Here is an 18,268-nt window from a genome sequence, read left to right on the forward strand (position 1 = left end):
AATCGATCCGATCCAACAACCGTCCGCCGAATCGATTCCCGTTGAGTTTCGCGCATCAATGGAAGGCAGCGGGCGTCGATTGCTCGCTCAAGCCCCGGGCTCGCGTTCTCCTGCACCTCGCAGCCGCTACATCGCCGCGATTCTCATCTGAACACTCCGTCAAAGCACCGAGAAGACGGCTCTCTCCGCCTGGACCCCGCAGGGAAACTCGCTCCGAGAAACCGGCTTCGTCTCCCACCCCGAGACCGGTCCCCGGGTCGTGGGCCGTGTCCACCAGGCGGCCTCCCGGCCGAGGTGCTCCGATTCCGGTAGAGGCGACTAGGACAGAGCGGGGGCTCGTCCGCGGCCTACTGTTGAAGCCGCTTCGGTGACTTGGTACGCGGACAATGTTTTGCTTGTTATCATCATCGCCGGCTCTAGATATTGTCTCTCCACTGCTGGATGGATGCCTTCCCACGCCGTGGACATTCATCACTGTCCAGTGCTGCTATCGTTGCGCATGAACTGAATGTTTTAGACGTGACCGTACTGAGGTTGTTGTTTGTATAGTTTATGTCAAGGACACTTTAACTGTGTTAATCATAATACACTAACTGTACCCGTTCCCACAATCGCCTCATTGTTAAGGTTTTATATTTGCCCTCATGTCATATCGAGGACGCGTACTCGTATGTTAAATGCGTTTGCTTGTTATCCTCATAGTTTGAATTGTATGCGCGTTGAACTTCTTTCGCACCGTACGTAACCAACTGTTAATCGGAAAAAAAACGAGGAAAATTGTGATGATTGGGATGGCGATGGTCATTGTTGTCGTTAGTTTAGCACAAGGACACTATCTCTGTTATTGTGGTCGCTATAATTACGTCGATAACACCTATCAATGTTTATTCTAGTTATTTTTGTTATTTAGTTAATCTCAAGGACACTTAGCTACGTTGGAATTAATGTTGCCATTACAGTCGAGAATATATTCACCAGTATTGATATCATAATTCATTGCAAGAACAGTTGTATCATTATTGTTGTTCTTATTGTTAATCGCCAAGACATTTACCAGTACTGTACTGTGTAGTTGATCTCTAGGGGTCTTTGTGTTAATAATTGGTGTTATTGGCCTTTAGGCTTATCGGAAGAAGACTTAACGATGTGAATCATTGGTATTATTGTTGTTCTAGCTTATCCTAAAGCCGCCATCAATTTATATTTCTCTGTAGAGCAAGTGACGTTGCAATCTGTTTTATTTAATTAAAAACAATGTTGGGAAATCAATATACAGTACTGTAATGGATATGAATGCATACGCCACCAGTATTGTTTCGAATGAATGCGTTGTCACTGCTGTCTGCTTAAAACGCTGCTCATAATTGTTTATAAACAGCTGTGGTGTTGTTTCTGTCTATGTGTGTTAACCACTAACGCATGTGACAATCGACTTAAATGTAACGTCCGAGTTCAAATGTGAACGCGTGTAGAATTCGTGTTACATAACAATTACAGGACACGGCGAAACATGGGGCAAATTCCTGTTCAAAACATCTGGTCTGATGCTTGTTCATCTAATACTATGTGCTCATCCTATTAGGCTAACATGTCTGGTTTAAATGGACACACGTTTCAGCACGTTCATTCGTAATCGTATTTTGGAGGAAAGGGTTTGTGGATTAGGAAGAGATTTGTGAAACTGCCATATCTGCTGGGTTGCCATGTGACAAACGGGAAAATACATTGGCCAAAATACCAACACAGGACACATCTCAATAAGAGTTCATCAAAACCTTTCCTGGATAAGCAACTGATTTATATTCTTTACATTCTGCAGGTGACCTTTGAAAACATGTTGCAAGGAATCTCAAGGAGACAGCTAAAGTTCATCCGTAAAGTGTTCGCTGTTTGTCATCAAACACAGCTAAAACGAACTTCTTACGGTATGTGGCAATTTTGCCGACAATAACTGTTCAGCTGTCAGCTGTTTTGGTCTCGGTTTACCTCGAATAATGTATATGTTTTGTTTTCTCATCAGCTGATGATTGGTGAATATGTAAGCGGTGCACAGTTGCTCTCTCGGCCACTTTTGTTGCTTTGTGTTTCCGTGGTCATCAGACTTTGTTGGGGTTTGCCTTGGTGGGCAGCGGCCTGCCCTGCAACCGCTGGTGCACTGCCTTGGGTGTGCCCGTTCCGGAGCCGTCACTCGGTTCTACAGCAGCGGTAACATCAGTCAAGGCGGCACCGACCAGGAAGGTGGAGGCGCCAAGGACACCGCTAAAAATGGTGCGACGACGGAAACTGGAGCGACCATCAGGAAAGAAGCCGCCGCGTCACCACCAGACTCGGCAACTCAAGCTGCTACGACCAGGCCGCTGAATGGTAACGAGCTGGGAGTGCAATTGGAAGGACAGATGATAGATGTTATTTGTTTGGGTAAAAGTTAAGGTGCATCCCTGAAATTATTTGCTCATACCACCGCTAGCAGAAGGGTCTGCACTAGAGAGTGTATAGAAGGATGTGTAGAGAGCCCCCCTAGACAGTATTTTGACCCACTTTTTCATACTGGCCACACATCTTGGAAGAGGTGTAGAGTACTCACACTTTACCCCACCACATGCAACTTGCCAATTGGGTAGCTGGTTTGAACATTTTTTTACTGCTGGATGGACAGAGGTGGGTGATTTCAGAAACTAGATTATTGTTTCAACTACCCTACCAGGATATTGAGTTCAGTGTGCTAATCATGACACCATGACAGCATTTATATTCTTTCTTTTTAACCCTGGTAAAAGTCCATTGAGGCTGAAAATCCCAATGGGGTATTGAACCCTAGTAAGAGGCCACTTGGGCTGAAAGCCCCAGGTGAGTCCTGAGTGAAACATTAATACATGTACAGCAATTTATTACATCCACTGCCAAATTTAAACCTCCCCATGCCATGTCAGTCATGGAGACTGGTAAATGTGGGTTGGATTAAATGTGAGGGTGCATACGACTGTTTCAGATATCAATTACCCTTCATGTTAGCATATGCTGGGAATGGAACCCAGGTCACCAGGTTCATAGTGCAGTCAGATATTCGTTATTTAAGCTGGTAAAGGCCAATTAAGTTTGCAAGTACTTTTTTCCAAGAAGGCTTTGGGTAAAAATAGTTGCGTCATAGAACAAAAACTAAATCAAATGAACTACAGAGGAAAATTGAAATGAAAATGAAACAAAATGAATAACCTTCAATTAATACAATAAACCAGTAATAAGTTCTAAACATGAACATGACATTAAGGCAAAATGGAATGAGAAAGATGCAATTCAATTCCAGCAATGGAAATACTGTATAATACGATTTGCAGGTGCATTACAATAACACAAATGAAATAAAACGTTGAACATAAATAGGGTAGCTATTAAATGTCTTTGATTAGCTAATGTCAGAATGGAGTCTAATTTTCTTTACGAGCCATACGAAATATGTGCAACACTTGAAATAATGGACCCTAGTAAGAACTGGAATTGACTTGTTTTCCAAAGCTGTCCAATATCTAAAAGTCAGAATCTAAATTTGTATTTCGCATTGTCAGTTCATATCATTGTTAATCACAATACACATTTATCTTTTGTATTGTGTTTCACTGCATTGTGAAAATTATCATCTATTACATTAGCAAAAAAACAACATAGTGTCCTACATGAAATGTTTGTGACAACGTTGCATTGTTTTTCAGCAAGCACAGTTCTGGCCTCATTTCCGCCCGAACAGATACAGATTCGAGGTATGTCTGTTTTTAAAACTTTCAGTTACACATTTCACGAATCTCTTTTGGTTTCAGTGTAATCTTAAAATGTAAGGTTTTTTTTTATCGTAGCCAATACAATGATCCATATGTATTTTTGGGTGTGGCCGAGTGGTAGTTTTAGGCCAACATTTTTTTCATGAACCATTCACCATCCGACAAAGATTGTCACGTTTACAAAGATATTTGTATACTTGCCAATGTCTTGATCAAATTCTGGACCAATGCAGCTTCTCACCGGTGGTTCAAGACTTTTCACGACTAAATTTAACAGCTTGTAGCGTTTCGCTCAAACTGCTTTGCTCTTCGTCAGGTTAAATTAACTCGCAAGTCGAGTGAGGCTGCTTCAGCTGACTCTGTGATTGAAGTCATGTATGCCTTTAAAACTTGGTTGTGTTTTTGCCCTGTTGCTTTTTACACTGTGTTCCATGATTTACCGTATGCACCCTCCTCAGTGAAACCTGTGCTCAAAAAGCGGGAGTATGGAACCCGCTACACCCAAAACAACTTCATCACGGCCGTGCGGGCCATGAACGAATTCTGTCTGAATAGCAGGTACTGAAACCTGCTCGTTTAGAATCAAAGAGCAGCTGATTGTTGAACAATTAAGGCTTACTCGTAAAAAAAAAACGAAAAACTTGTTATGCAGCTGCGCTGGTCAGCTGATGAGTGAAATAGTTTGTGGCAGAATTCTGTCTGAATAGCAGGTACTGAAACATGCTCGTTTAGCATCAAAGAGAAACTGATTGTTGTATGCATAAGGCTTACTCTTTAAAAAAATGCTTTGCAGCTGTGCTGGTAAGCTGATGAGTGAAATAACAACTTCAGTAGGTGGAGTCAATGTCAAAATGCCACGGAAAGAACTTTTTTTCTTTATGACAGTATAATACTACACAGCACTAAAATAAACATTACACAACAAATGTGTACATTCACTCTGGACTATGACATCATTTTTCACCTTTGGCATTCATGTAAAAAAATTATAATACAGAATAGAAAATTGACAAATTGTTTACGTTCCTACTTTTGTGAGATTATTTTCAAAATGGGTAAAAATATTTCATAATGACTTAAAGAATACCTTTTGTATATTCAAGATTGTAATAATTCATTTGTTTCCATTCCAGCTCTTTAATCACAATGATGTCGCATCACATGTAATTATGTAACGCCTTGGCTGATATACCACTTATCATTGTATTTTAAAACATCAATTTAAACAACAATTAATTTTCTGTAATTGTGTTCCTTGAATATTGTGACATGCAACATCTGCAAATCTCACCGTATATCATCAGATATTGGAAGATAAGTAGGCTTGAACCTGGATTGTGCCTAGATGGGCAATCAGGGCAATGCAGCAACATCTATTGATGTACTGTACTTTTATGCTTCCACATCTGTGCTCCCCGCACTGACCAGCATGGTGAAGTATGGTCATATACTCCCTACAACCGGTACAGGCATGGGCAGGCCATTTATTATACATATATGGCACTTTCCAGGGCTTAATTTCTCACTGAATATGTTCTGTGTCGCTGGTAAACCGAAGCAGGGACATGACTGGTAGCCAGAGGAATAGCCACTGGAATACTATATGTAGTGTGCCGAGTATGTAAATATATTTTGTTGGGTCGCAAACCCCGCTGATATTAAACCCTGCGACCTCGCAACATGTTTGTTTGATGGGTACTACTTTATGAACTTATGACAATTACAAAAACAATAGTGTAAGAGCTGCTACTTTATAAATATACGGTAATTAAAATGCTGTCGGAGTTGTAGGTGAACTGGCATTGTCGTCTGCAGTGACCTGGAAAAACTGCGGAAGATTCGCAGGAGAAGTCCTCATGATGACTCGGAAGCCTTCACCGTGTTCCTGCGTTTGGACATAGAAGCAAAGTAAGCACTTCTCATGAAGCTGGCTGGGTGGCTCAGGTGTCTTGAGCAGTGAGCTGACACTGCTGATATTGTTAGTTCAAAACTGGGCAGCCACCCTTGATTAAGCTTAGCTAATCAAGGGTGGCTATTGGTGACTTGGTGAATGTTTTAACAATGTGGGGTACGGTAATGCAACAGTTCGCGTGCTGCACAATGAATCCGGCCGCCAGAGTTCGATTCCCACGGCCAACAATGGTGATGATTATCTGAACCGATCCTGGGCCTCCCCGAGGTCGACAGCCTCAAATGAGTACCTTGTGCGGTGTGTAGACATCGCCACTAGGGAGACGAAGGCAGCCGGGTGTGGAGCTGGGCCACCCACCCCCTCGAGTTCCGTGCTGGCCTTCATAGGTGCTCGCGAACAGCACTGTTGATGCTACACGGGGGTAGCCGTTGTTCGTCTTTGTTTAACTGGTGGTGTGTGTGTGTGTGTGTGGCAGGGCGCTGGATGTGTGGGGCAGCTTGGACGCTCTGGCACGGGAGAGGCGGCGTCGAATGGTGATCGAGGAAGAATACAAAGAAAGTGTGTGGCCAGTCACCCACCACCCATCCCTTAACTCATCCTTTATTCAAGACCGCAACTTTAAATATTAAATCTAATAAACGCCTGCTGTATTTACAGATGTTTTCAGGACCCACAAGCTACTGAAGGAATATAAGGAATTTTTTGGCGAAACAAAGGTAAATGTTTTTTCTCGGAACTCCGTTGTCCGTCGTAATGAATAGCGTGTTCGCGCATGTATTATTTATTGCACCGCGGTCTGACCACCACCATTTATTATTGAAGTCGATATTACACCAGCTTTGTATTGGATCAAGTCGGTTTTTCAGCCTTTCGTCAATAAAAAGAAAGACATCTTATATCAAATGTTTATGGAACCATAAAAAAATAACTTTAAAAGGACCTGCATATGAAGTATCAACCTCTCATCTATCCAATTTGTGAAAAATGGGAGCGCAAAATTACGATATGGCATTGCATTAAAAAAGTTTTCTCTACATCTTTGACCACTCGCAAAACATCCGCGCGTTAGTATCCCAAACTTGAGCCAAATCTAACAGTTTTGACTCTTCATTGCATGCTACCGGTAATTCAATTTCTGGCTTTACAATTGTAAGGTTAAGTAATGAGGCCAGGGCTAGGGTTGAACCTTGATTTATTTTATCTATATAAATGTAAACATTTAAGCAGGCCTAATTGTTGTTTGGGAAAATCTAATTTGTTGAGTTGTAATTGAATTGTGGATGTTTATTTTTGATTGAATGTCAATTACGCTCTTATAAGCATGCTACTGGGCTGCAGTACCTTCGCCTTGTCAGTGCTTATGTTCTGGGCCAAATAATGCCACCCGCTCAAAGTGTTAGTTACACAAAGTCACCCTGTACACTGTTAATGCTTCCCATTAAGGTTGAAAGCATTAATGCATTACATCTGTCCATCTATTAGAGGTGATGTGTGTATAACAACTCGTAAACATAATATTTAACATGAGTATAAAGTTGCATTGATATTATCTATGTATGTTGGACTTCTTTCGCACCGTACGTAGCCAACCGTGATAATCGGAGGTGCGGGGGAAGGACAAAACACAAAAAAAACAGTTTTTAAGAAATTAGTTTTCAATCTTGATTTAAAAGTGCATAGCTCCAGTGGCTTCCAAATATCGGAAGGAAGAGCGTTCCAGATGGCCACAGAAGCGCATTCGAAAGCGCGCGATGCAGTGACCTTATTAGCGATTCACCTTCGAGAAAATCGTCCGAATTGTTCAAAGGGATGCTCGCACGCTCCCCTGGCAGATGCGCTGTCCAAACCCTATTGTCTATTCGCGTCCTATGGACGTACAGCTTCTTGTGTGCGCCTGGCGCAAGCGCTCGGGTTATTGTCGATCAGCCGTCTGCAATCGGCCAGAAAATCCTCGCTCGTGATTCTGCCGACCAGAACCGTAATGGCCGGTAGAGCATTTCGAGTCTCCTCCATCGGTCTGGAACGCTCTGGCAGATGACAATGCATCCCATCCTATCTCAACAAATATTTTAAATCATTGTTTTTAGCGCAGCCTCTGGAACTTAGAGCAAAAGTCACCGGCGCCTCTCCACTCGAGCGTTGCCACAGGCCTCGGCCTTGTGACATTGCCTACGATATATGGCGCTGGACAAATAAATGTGATTATTATCGTCGTGATTTAAATACTTGCATGGACAAACGTGTGTTGCAAAGCGTTGCAGAATCCGTACTTGATTATTTTTCCAGTTTTTTTTACAAATCGCTATAATTGCTTCTACGACTTTGTGTTGGCAGCCCAAAGCAAGCACGACGGGCGCCTTCATGAAAGGGCCTGGGAAGGTGGTCATGGTAGCCATCTGCATGTAAGGTCACACGACGTTACGGAACAACACGAGGTGCACCCAGACGTATGCAACAAGTTCATTTGTGGTCACTTTTTGATATATATATTCTACTATACAGGTCGTCCTCGTTTTGACGCGTAGTTTCTGACATGTGCCACGTTAAGCGATGAACGCGTGAAACGACAATGCCCCATAAATAATGTGATGATAAAGATTGGCGAGATACGATGGACGCACACACGCAGTGAGATGGCGGGACAAATAGCTGAGGGTGCGTCGCCACGTTACTGTATTATTCTGTGTACTGTATACTACCGCTTATCTGCGCAGCTCAAGAAAGTACTTTGTCTTCAACCACTCGGAGACCGTGTTATAACAGTGCGCGTTCCGCGTTGTGCCGGGCGCGTTGTGCGAAAAGTGTTCCCAAATGGAGGAACCTCGTTATCGCGAAAACGCGTTGTGTGCACACGCGATAAGCGAGGAGTTGCTGTGCTCTAAAATGGTTGCATTGAATGCACACCCTGCTCTTATTGATACCAAAGTGTAGCGAGCGCAGAAAAAACAACAGAATTGGACCCTAGTTTGCTGTAACTGTACCACACTGCATGAACCGCTGCTCCCTGGAATGTACTCATATGTACAAGAAACAAAGGCAAAAAAAACCCTTTGTGGCATACACAAACTTTTGAGGCAAATACTGTTAGCAAGCACCTATGAAGGCCAGCACGGAACACAGGGGGATTGGTGGCCACCACCACACCCGGCCACCTTTATCTCCCGAGTGGAAATGTTTAGACTTTGTTCCAGCTACTCATGAGGCCGAGTCGACCTGGGGGAAGCCCAGGACCGTTTCAAATAACACTCGTGTTGACCGTGAGCGGAAATCGTACCTGGTTCACCGGGTTCGTAGTGTAGTTCACGAACCACTTCGCCAGATGTATACATACACGCTCGCTGGTAAATCTCTGTACTTCCAGAAATGGGCTGAACTTCGTATTCAAGCTGCTGGCCTGGCTGCACACGGGCTCAAGCAGCATGTTTTCTGAAGCCATCCACTCGCTTTCCGACACGGCCAACCAGGTGAGCCCCTAATCAGGTGAATCGCTCTTCCCGGCCCAGCTTAGTTGTTGGGTACCATCCGCTTCTGTCTGTCGAACGAGATAATGACGAGACCAGTAAAAAACCGGAGCCTCCAGGCATGTGCCACGGCCGTATGTTACGCAACACCCTGCGCGACTGGATGAAATGTCACAACAGTTCAATCAGAGGTCGAATATTTTTTGTCCCATTTGAACTGTCTCTATTATTGTGTCCCTTGCTTCTGTCTTGCTCCTGCCATTTAGCCTCAAGAGTTTTGATTGAATGAAATGTGCATATAACTTGTGTAAGGTGTAAATAAATGTTTCCTAAAACGAATTATCAGTAATAATGGGTTTTAATTGCGGCATTGTTGCATGCCTAAGTGAGAAGTTATCGCATCATTATATGAGTAGTTATGGAAGACTAGCATGCCGAGGAATGATGATTTAATAACAACCATTAAAATGATCTTTCATCTCTTCATTCAATAATTTCACTTGGTAGCGTATAAAATTGACTCGAATTAATATTTTTTTATCCATGAAAGCTCCGAGTCTTGACACCATGTAGATTAGTGAAATTTATTTGCAGCACTAACGTACTAATGTTGTACGTGCGTTGTGATTTTCAGGCCATTCTCGCGCTGGGAATCTATCACTCGGTCAAAAATCCTGATCCGAATCATCCGTGAGTAGACCGATGTGCACTCTGTCACTTCCCGTTCAGCCTCTTCCAGTCTAACCATAGATTTTCACTCAGCTTTATGCAGGAGATGCTTTAAAAAAAAGGGGGCACACAAAGCGAAATCGCGTAGCATCGTAGGCCACAGTCACCCAACCCACAATGCACCGCCTGCCGAGTAGTACATACAGTACACAAACAATGTTGTCCCAAGTCTGACCGCATAGCCGCATGAGTGAATTCAATCCGCATGAAGCAGATTTTGGGTAGAAATAGGTTCGACGCATAAACGCGAAAGCGCACAAACCCAACCCGCATAAATTACATGTACAATTTTTTTACCACCAAATACTTTAATTAATACTGACTGCTATATCTGACTACAGACAGCTTAATAAGCATGTGAATTGTGTTGCGATCAGAAGTTAGTTATTAATTGACTTGCTTTGTATAGCATTTCTGGCTTATTCCTAATTCCAGCAAGACTATTCGTAACTTATATAAATCATGTGGGCCTTGCCTAAAAAGTTAACTTTAGTTTAAAGATAATAAACACATTATATACAATTGATCACAATACACCGTTTCTTACGACGAGCAAGTTCATTGGCACGCCAACAGTGTTCCAGTTTGGACGTTTTTTTTGCTTTATTTATCCTTATATATACAGCCTCCTGGCTTGCAACAAATTCTGGCTTACTCGAGTCCAGCTTCGAGAGGTTTTTTTTTTTTCTGTATTCGCCTAGTAATACCGTCCGCCGCTTTTCCCGCAGGTACGGCTTTAGCAACATGCGCTACATCGCGTCGCTCATCAGTGGCGTGGGCATCTTCATGATGGGCGCCGGGCTGTCCTGGTACCACGGGGTCATGGGGCTGCTTCACCCACACGCCATCCAATCGCTGCTGTGGGTCAGTACTGCCTCTCTTTCTATCTCTCTCTCTCGATGGGCTTAGAGGAAGGGCAAGCTGCAAATGCAGATTAAACTTCCGGCCTCGAGAAGTGGCCGGATGGCTCAGATCGGAGCACTAAGCTGCTGTCTTGAGATTGTGTGTGGATATACAGTCTGTCCTCACAATACCAAGCTTAATGCAGGGGAGGAGTGCCAAGGTTCATCCATTTTCTTAATAAAACCCCATTATGGTCATGAAGATTAAATTAGTCCGTTTATAATTGGTAATGTTATTTGTATTGCTTTTGTTTTATATGCATGTTTCCAAATGTAAAAGTTAGCAAGGAACAGCACTGAAAACCACCGATCATGATCATCATGTGCAACTTCTGGAAGGCTCAGCCCAATGCTTAAGTAAATACTCGACAGTACAGGACTTAACTGAGACTGCCTGGTGCGTGACGTTACTGCGTCGTCTGGAGGCACAGCTAACAACACGTCACAAATGCCTTGTGCAATCTTTTAAATGTTTTAGTTTCAGGAGTGTTATTTTCTCGTTTTTCAGTGGTCCACCGTAAAAGTCCATTAAATGTGGGATGCATTATATGTGGCCACATTCTTTAAAGGACACGCTGCATCGAATAGGCTCAATGTTTACAGTACATTTTTATTTCAAACTGATGATTATGGTGGGGAATTTCAGAAAAACGTTGACGACGATCCCCTTGCTGCAGTTGAAACTTCTCGCCTCTAAAATGAAAGGATTATGGGCCTCAACAAATTGCCATGAGTCTTCTATGAAAATGCCATGAATCTCCATGGTGAACAGTGTTGTGATCGTTATTAATGTAGGTGACATTCAACACGTGAATGCACCATTGGCAACAGCAGAGTACCGGTGATTTCTTAAAAGAATGAATACAGTTTACAGTGGTCCTATTATCCTTATACCACCTACATATTAAAAGGTCCACAATCTTCGCACCTTTGAGATTGGTAGCTGTCACAAGGCTGTGTGTAGAATATTCACAAGAATGTACGTGCATTTTCATCATCATCAATCGCTCTCAATCCACTGATAAATAAAAGCCTCCCCATGCAGTCACCATCTCTCATAGTCCGGTCCTACCCCTGTGGGTCTCACTACTGCATGTGAATTGATCTCATTCGCTCTGTGTCAGCGGTGGCAATCCTCTTACATGACCGCATTTACAATGTAAGCTCTGTTGAATTGGTGGCTATCGCAATAATGTGTGCATAAAAATATGGTAGTGATATCTAATTCTTGGTTACATTGTTGAACATTTTCATTTTGTGATGTCGGAAATTCCAGGCTTTCTGCATTCTCGGAGGCTCGCTCATTTCTGAAGGAGGTAATTTCCCCTTTTTGTTCCAGCGCGTCACATTTCTTTATTTGCATGTATATACAGAATATGCGTTTCATTTGAGTAACCGATACAGTCGACTTATTTGCAAGTGGGCTGTGTGCACTTTTCGTGGGCTTCACACTCTCATTTTTTTTTAATGTTTAGCATTAAACTTAAAGCAATTTAAAACTTTAGGCTGTAACAAATTAGCCTCATGACTAAACTTTCAGACCCTAAATTCTAAGCATTGTTTTTTTATTTGTAGTTATAACTATGCACCCAACTGTATTTGTGCCAAATGTCACCTTACTAGCTCTCTAGAATGTCATTACAATTTCCACCAGTGACTTTTTTGCAGTGTTCTATATTACTTTAGATATATTAGTTGTGACTTAGCGCATCTCTGAACATATCTCTGCGTTTGCTTTCACAGCCACCCTTCTCGTCGCCATCAATGAAATCAAGAAAGGTGCCCGAGCAAAAGGAATGACCTTCTTCGATTACGGTACATTCTTTGAGTCGTGTATTGTCAACAAATACAAGCATTTGCATATACATGTACTTTTAATGCACTCGCATTTGAAGACGGTTTCCAGAAAGGACAACCACGCAAGAATGTGAGTGGTGGGGGTTTGGGGTAGGGCTCCAGGATAGGGAAACACAGGAGAGAGGAGAGAGCAACACCACAGTACAACACGGGATGAGGCAACCGGGGGGTTCACCACAAACGAGGACAAACCCGAGGGAGACAAGGGGGGGGGCAGCCAGGGCAGCACCAACAAGCCACAGGATGTCCACGGAGGTGGGGGCCGGAGCCCTTCATCACAGTAATTTCTCTTAGTCCATCGTGAGTTAGGGGCTGGTGGGTGGGTGGTTGTTTCTGTGTATGTTCGGACGCTCGGTTGGTTTTGGAACTCGGTGCCAGACTGCGGTCTCTGGCTTTTGTCTCTTGTGCCTGTTGGTGCCGCCACGCAGTTCTCCGAAGTCGGGACCCCAGCACCAACGTGGTGCTGCTAGAGGACTCGGCTGCCGTGCTCGGGGTGGTGATCGCCGCCGGATGCATGGGCATCACGTCGCTGACCGGTGAGCCCCACTATGTGAGAAAGTATTATGACCCCCGTCACATTCAGTGGCGAGATGTTAACTACCCCGCCTGGTATACTGGAGGTCGTGGGTTCGATCCTGACCCTTACACTTGTATATTTGGAGCTGCATGTTCTCGCTGTGGTCGTGTGGAATTTTCTCTGGCTCCTCTGGTTTTTCCCACCACATTTAGAATCAACGTGCGTTTAGAGTATCTGGCTGCTATAAGTGTCCACGTGATAAGCCACTTTGTTGGAGCTATTATTTGTGGCCAGGTCGCTTCTGACAAAGAGCTACATAGCTCATTGTGCCTTATCTGTAAAAATAAAAATTGTTTAGTTTAATTCTGACCCCAGGATACTATATATGATGTGAGCTCTACACATCCCATAAAGTTATGATTGATTGACCCCCCCCCCCTCCAGCAGCATATTTGGTTAGCCTATTATACTTGCACCCCAATATAGATAACAGCCAATTTGAACAAGGGTGCAAGATATCTCCGACAGATTCCCCTGACTTTATCCCAAACCTTATATAGTATTCTGGCCCTGCAGGGGTAGGGGAGTTACAGTGCAGCATAATATAATGTTTACCCCGAGGTTCAAATAATTACGAGTAATCTGACCCTGGGTTGAGAGTGGATTGTGGGTAAGTGTGTAATAATTAATCAGTTCGTTGATCGATATTGATTCGTACATTTAACACGTGTAATGTTTCAATGAATGCATATTATATGCAAATGTTTTATTTAAGCTCATCGAGTGAGGGGCCTGTACAAAAAAGAATAAACAATCAGTTTGTGAATTGTCATGCAGAGTTGAGACAATTCATTGCATCCCCAGGATGGGCAGAGGGTTTGGATTAATGTTTACAGGCCTAATTAGGGCTACGCGCTATGCATACCAGATATTAAAGGGCAGGCTCTTCCCATAAATTTGGCTAATCACGTTAGAGGTTTGTGGATGGTCACCATCCATCATTACGTTCTCTACATGAATGCATACACTTAACCTTTAGGGCTTCCCCCTTTGTCAGGCAAGCACTATTAAAAATAATCTGTACATACAGATATACACACACTCGCACACAAATACGAAGATCCCCTTCATAGCCTTTGACTGACTATTAGGGCAAGTTCTTTTAGTGAGCATTTACGAAGGCCAGGACTGCGCACAAGGAGGTGGTGTGGTCATAACCACTCCCGGCCGCTTTTTTTTTCTCCCCAGTACTGATATGAATACATTACACCAGGTGCACGTTTAAGGATCAGTTGACCTTGGAGATGTCTTGCACAGTTCGGGTATCATGTACCAGAATCAGGATGCAAATTTGCCAAATTTGAAAATCACACCGCAGATTACTCAATGTTGTCCTTCCCCCACACCTCCGATTCGCACGGTTGGCTACGTACAATGCAAAAGAAGTTCAGCATATATACATCGCGATTATATACATAGCAATCATTCCCCCGGTCACTGCTTGGTCTTTTTCGGTGCTCACCTGGTTAAACAACAAAACAAGGTTGACGTGACGCCGCGTGACGAGCGAGTGGCATGTCGCGCAGGGAACCCGCTGTACGACAGCGTGGGCTCGCTGGGTGTGGGCACGCTGCTGGGCATCGTGTCCGCCTTCCTCATCTACACTAACACCGAGGTGCTGCTGGGCCGGTCCATCCAGACCGATCAGCTCAGGCGCATCACAGAGTTCCTGGAGAACGACCCCATGGTCAGGTGAGTTGAGGCAGTGTGGGAGGAAGTGCAGAGCGGAGCAGACCGGGTGCTGTTCGCCAAGCGTTGCGTTTATAGAACTCGAATGGTCGATCGATCGAGTCCATGGATTGATTACAAATTTTTTATCAACTTTTTTATATTATCGATTACTCTGGGCCCTTTGAAAATAGCGACCCTCCCCCACATTCTGCCTCTCGAATGTGGGAGACCCCCCCGACAAGCCGGCCCCTGGCGCATCGCGGCTCACGACGCCGATGATGTCACCAAGCCCTCCCCATCACCTTGCGTACAATGGCACACTTGCGAACAAATGTGAGTGGTTGAAACGGTAATCGGTAGAGTAATTGGTTACTTAATCGAATAGCCCACCTCTAAATGTGCCCAATAATGCGTGTGCAAGTTTTATCCATTCACTCCAGTTTCCTGCCTCGTTCAGACAGTACAATCCTTTCATGGAATTGCCCAAACATCCCTAGCATTATAAAGGAGGAGACCCAAGTGAATCAACCACAACATTGAGTGGTCAATTACAATCTTTTAGTCGACTAATAGACGCGTCGTTCCGGCTGCTGCCCCACGTCCCCCACATCCCCCGCTGCTGTGTCTCGCCAGGGCCATCCACGACGTGAAGGCCACCGACATGGGCATGAACAAAGTGCGCTTCAAGGCGGAGGTGGATTTTGACGGGCGGGTGCTGACACGCTCTTACCTGGAGAAGCAGGACATCGAGCAGATGCTGAACGTACGGCTGGGCGAGGAGCACTTTGCTTGATCTATCTATGTGTATATGTGTACATATTCCACTTACATTTAGCTAGAAAATCTCAACACATTTGTCAACAGCACTGCCTTAAAATGAAAATGAATTTTCCATGTTTCTGAGCCATATGCAATAGCTGATCAAAACCGTTCTTCTTTAGGCACATTGGTACGTTGCATTTCAGTATGAAGGATAGTTTTCCTAAATTATACTAATCCGTCTGGTCCCACTCCATCTTCAATAACGCCCCTGGGTGTACGATATTCTCTGCTATGTTTTACAGTTTCGCTAAATATTGAAAGATATCTGTCGGACACAACTGTGTGAATTGCTCCGTGCCTCGTCATTACAAGAAAGGTTATAGTATATTAAATCAAAAGAATGATTATTCTTGATATTCGCGCCACTCCTATATCTCAAGGCTATCATAAAGGTGCCACATTTCACAGATGAATATAGTCTGCAGTAATTTTACTGTAGATGGCCATATCACTGTGTGGTGTTTACTAAATGTGGTAAGTTGTGGGAAATAAAAAAAAATGTGGACCGTGATGCCAACACACATGGTCTAGTGATTTTCCCACATCACGTCACAACATTTTTGACGTCCACTGTGTTTGACATTCGCTGTGAAGCGGGACAGGACACATTTTCGGTCAGTGCGGTTATCACTAGGGCGGGCGCTGTAACAAGCGGCAAATCAAACTACCGCTCAGCCACATCACCACCCCAAGTTGCGATCACGGCGGTAAAATCCCTCCCCGGCCATGGTGAGCCATCCGTCGCTCGTTGTAAACACGCCGCATCTCATCCTGTTCTGTCGTTCTTTCGGCGCCACCAGGAGATCCAGATGGTGCGGACGGCTGAGGACCTGGAGGGGTTCATGCTGAAGCACGGGGAGAACATCGTAGACACACTGGGCGCTGAGGTGGACCGGCTGGAAAAGGAGCTCAAGGTACGGGACCCCTCGTCTGTGTGCAACAAGAGCTTCCAGGCCCAGCTCAGCGATGGGATCTGAGATATTGAAACTTGTTTGCCCTACCAAGGACATCTGAGCTGCGGATGAAGCAGTATCCCAAAGAAATTCCTTGTCTCACTAAGCACGTTAATGATGCATCGGGTTATCGGTTCATGTCGATGGTTACTCTTGCATAACATCCGTTGAATCATCTGTGAAGACTGATTATAATCGATGCAAGTTAAGTGGCAATATGACATTTCGGCTAATGGAATGAACGTGATTGCACAACTGAGATTAATTAATCGAGTTGTGACTGGTGAGCGGCGTAAGTGAATCATTGGATGGCTTTGTCTAACCAAGGAGCACGATTGCCTTTTCATCAATCTGGCCATTACATTGTGTAGCTACCATACCCCTAGAACCCCAATAACAATCCTGACTAGGCGCAAAATGTTTTCAGAGCGGCAACATTTTTTATAAACGGAGCACCCATCCACGGCACAAACTTGTGATTTAAAGAATTCTAAGAATACCTCTGCCGCCATATCAAATACAATTGACGCTGTGACTTGATACAATAACACTTCTGGTCACGGTCACGGGTCAGTGGTTCACTGTGGCTCGCGCCGTTGATACCACACCACACACCACACCTCGCGACCGCTTTCCGCCGGGTGCCATCGTTGCAACGACGGCGACCGTAAAGGTCGTCCGCTTACGGTATCTCGCTCGTCTCACCCCTCGGTCACGTATCCGCGCCGCAATTTACTCGGTTGCATTTGCTGTAATCCCCTTTTCAGAAACAAAATCCGGAGGTGCGTCACGTGGACCTGGAAATTTTGTGAGGTCACCCACAGACCCGACCCGCCGTCCCACCCCTTGCGGCCGGGCCCGCCAGTCAACCTCCAACTTGGCGTGGACTTGGAGTGGGGGGCGGCGGCGGCAGAGACGAGGAAAGCCATCGACGGGCCACCGTGGCGTCAACACAGACCAAGCCGCCCCCGTCTCGGAGGCGTTTCAAAACCACGACCGCTGCATCACAATCGCTCGACCGGCTCCGAGCACGCGTCTACGGGCTCAAGTGACGTTCGTAGCTTCTTTGTGTTTTTTTTTGTCGTGTCCTTGTGCATTCTCCTCCTGCTCCTCTCGCTTTCCACTTAAAGCGACTGTGGTCAAGTGCACTTTATGTCTTTAGACGCAGTAGTAACTTTGTTCCACCGATCGCTGTGCCGGCTACTAATATCTACGTAATGTTATATCGCAAATAAGATAAAAACTCGATGTTTAGAGCAGGTTATAAAGTTTCGTGACGGACTGCAGTGCTCAGGCCAGATTCCCTGTAATGTCTGACGTCGTGAATCGGCATCCCGCGTTTAAACAGGGCGAGTCGAAACCTCCCGTTTTTCTGCCGAGTGCGTTCCGTGCCGCCCCTTGTGAATGTACAAACCTGATCCTTGTTGACCGTGTCGCCAGCAGAGAATTTCAAACTGGTGCTGTTCTCAGCAGCGATCGCATCTCGTCCGTTTGCGGGTAGGGGTGTAACAAATTGTCGATTTCATCGATTAAAATCGATTCTTACCCTCGTGTGAGGATCCATCATTTATGCCGTACGTTCCCAATTCACGTGACGCCTCCCAGACTAAT

The 18,268-nt window shown here is 44.6% G+C and overlaps 1 protein-coding gene across 1 annotated transcript; it reads left to right on the forward strand.

Moving 5' to 3' along the window:
* Window positions 1–39: 39 nt before the first annotated feature.
* On the forward strand, window positions 40–17,911 carry SLC30A9 (solute carrier family 30 member 9). The gene is made up of 19 exons (XM_061552366.1): window positions 40–375; window positions 1,820–1,925; window positions 2,101–2,364; window positions 3,708–3,755; window positions 4,232–4,331; window positions 5,589–5,681; window positions 6,161–6,243; window positions 6,343–6,401; window positions 8,020–8,087; window positions 9,047–9,149; window positions 9,781–9,836; window positions 10,604–10,739; window positions 12,054–12,093; window positions 12,521–12,592; window positions 13,063–13,170; window positions 14,738–14,903; window positions 15,516–15,645; window positions 16,505–16,618; window positions 17,425–17,911. The coding sequence occupies exons 2-19, from the start codon at window positions 1,835–1,837 to the stop codon at window positions 17,467–17,469; spliced, it is 1,776 nt and encodes a 591-aa protein (XP_061408350.1). The 5' UTR covers window positions 40–375; window positions 1,820–1,834; the 3' UTR covers window positions 17,470–17,911.
* The last annotated feature ends 357 nt before the right edge of the window (window positions 17,912–18,268 follow it).

This window comes from Lethenteron reissneri, chromosome 16, assembly GCF_015708825.2.
Source record: "Lethenteron reissneri isolate LAM-NWPU_2019-01 chromosome 16, ASM1570882v1, whole genome shotgun sequence".
In the NCBI taxonomy this organism is placed as follows: domain Eukaryota; kingdom Metazoa; phylum Chordata; class Hyperoartia; order Petromyzontiformes; family Petromyzontidae; genus Lethenteron; species Lethenteron reissneri.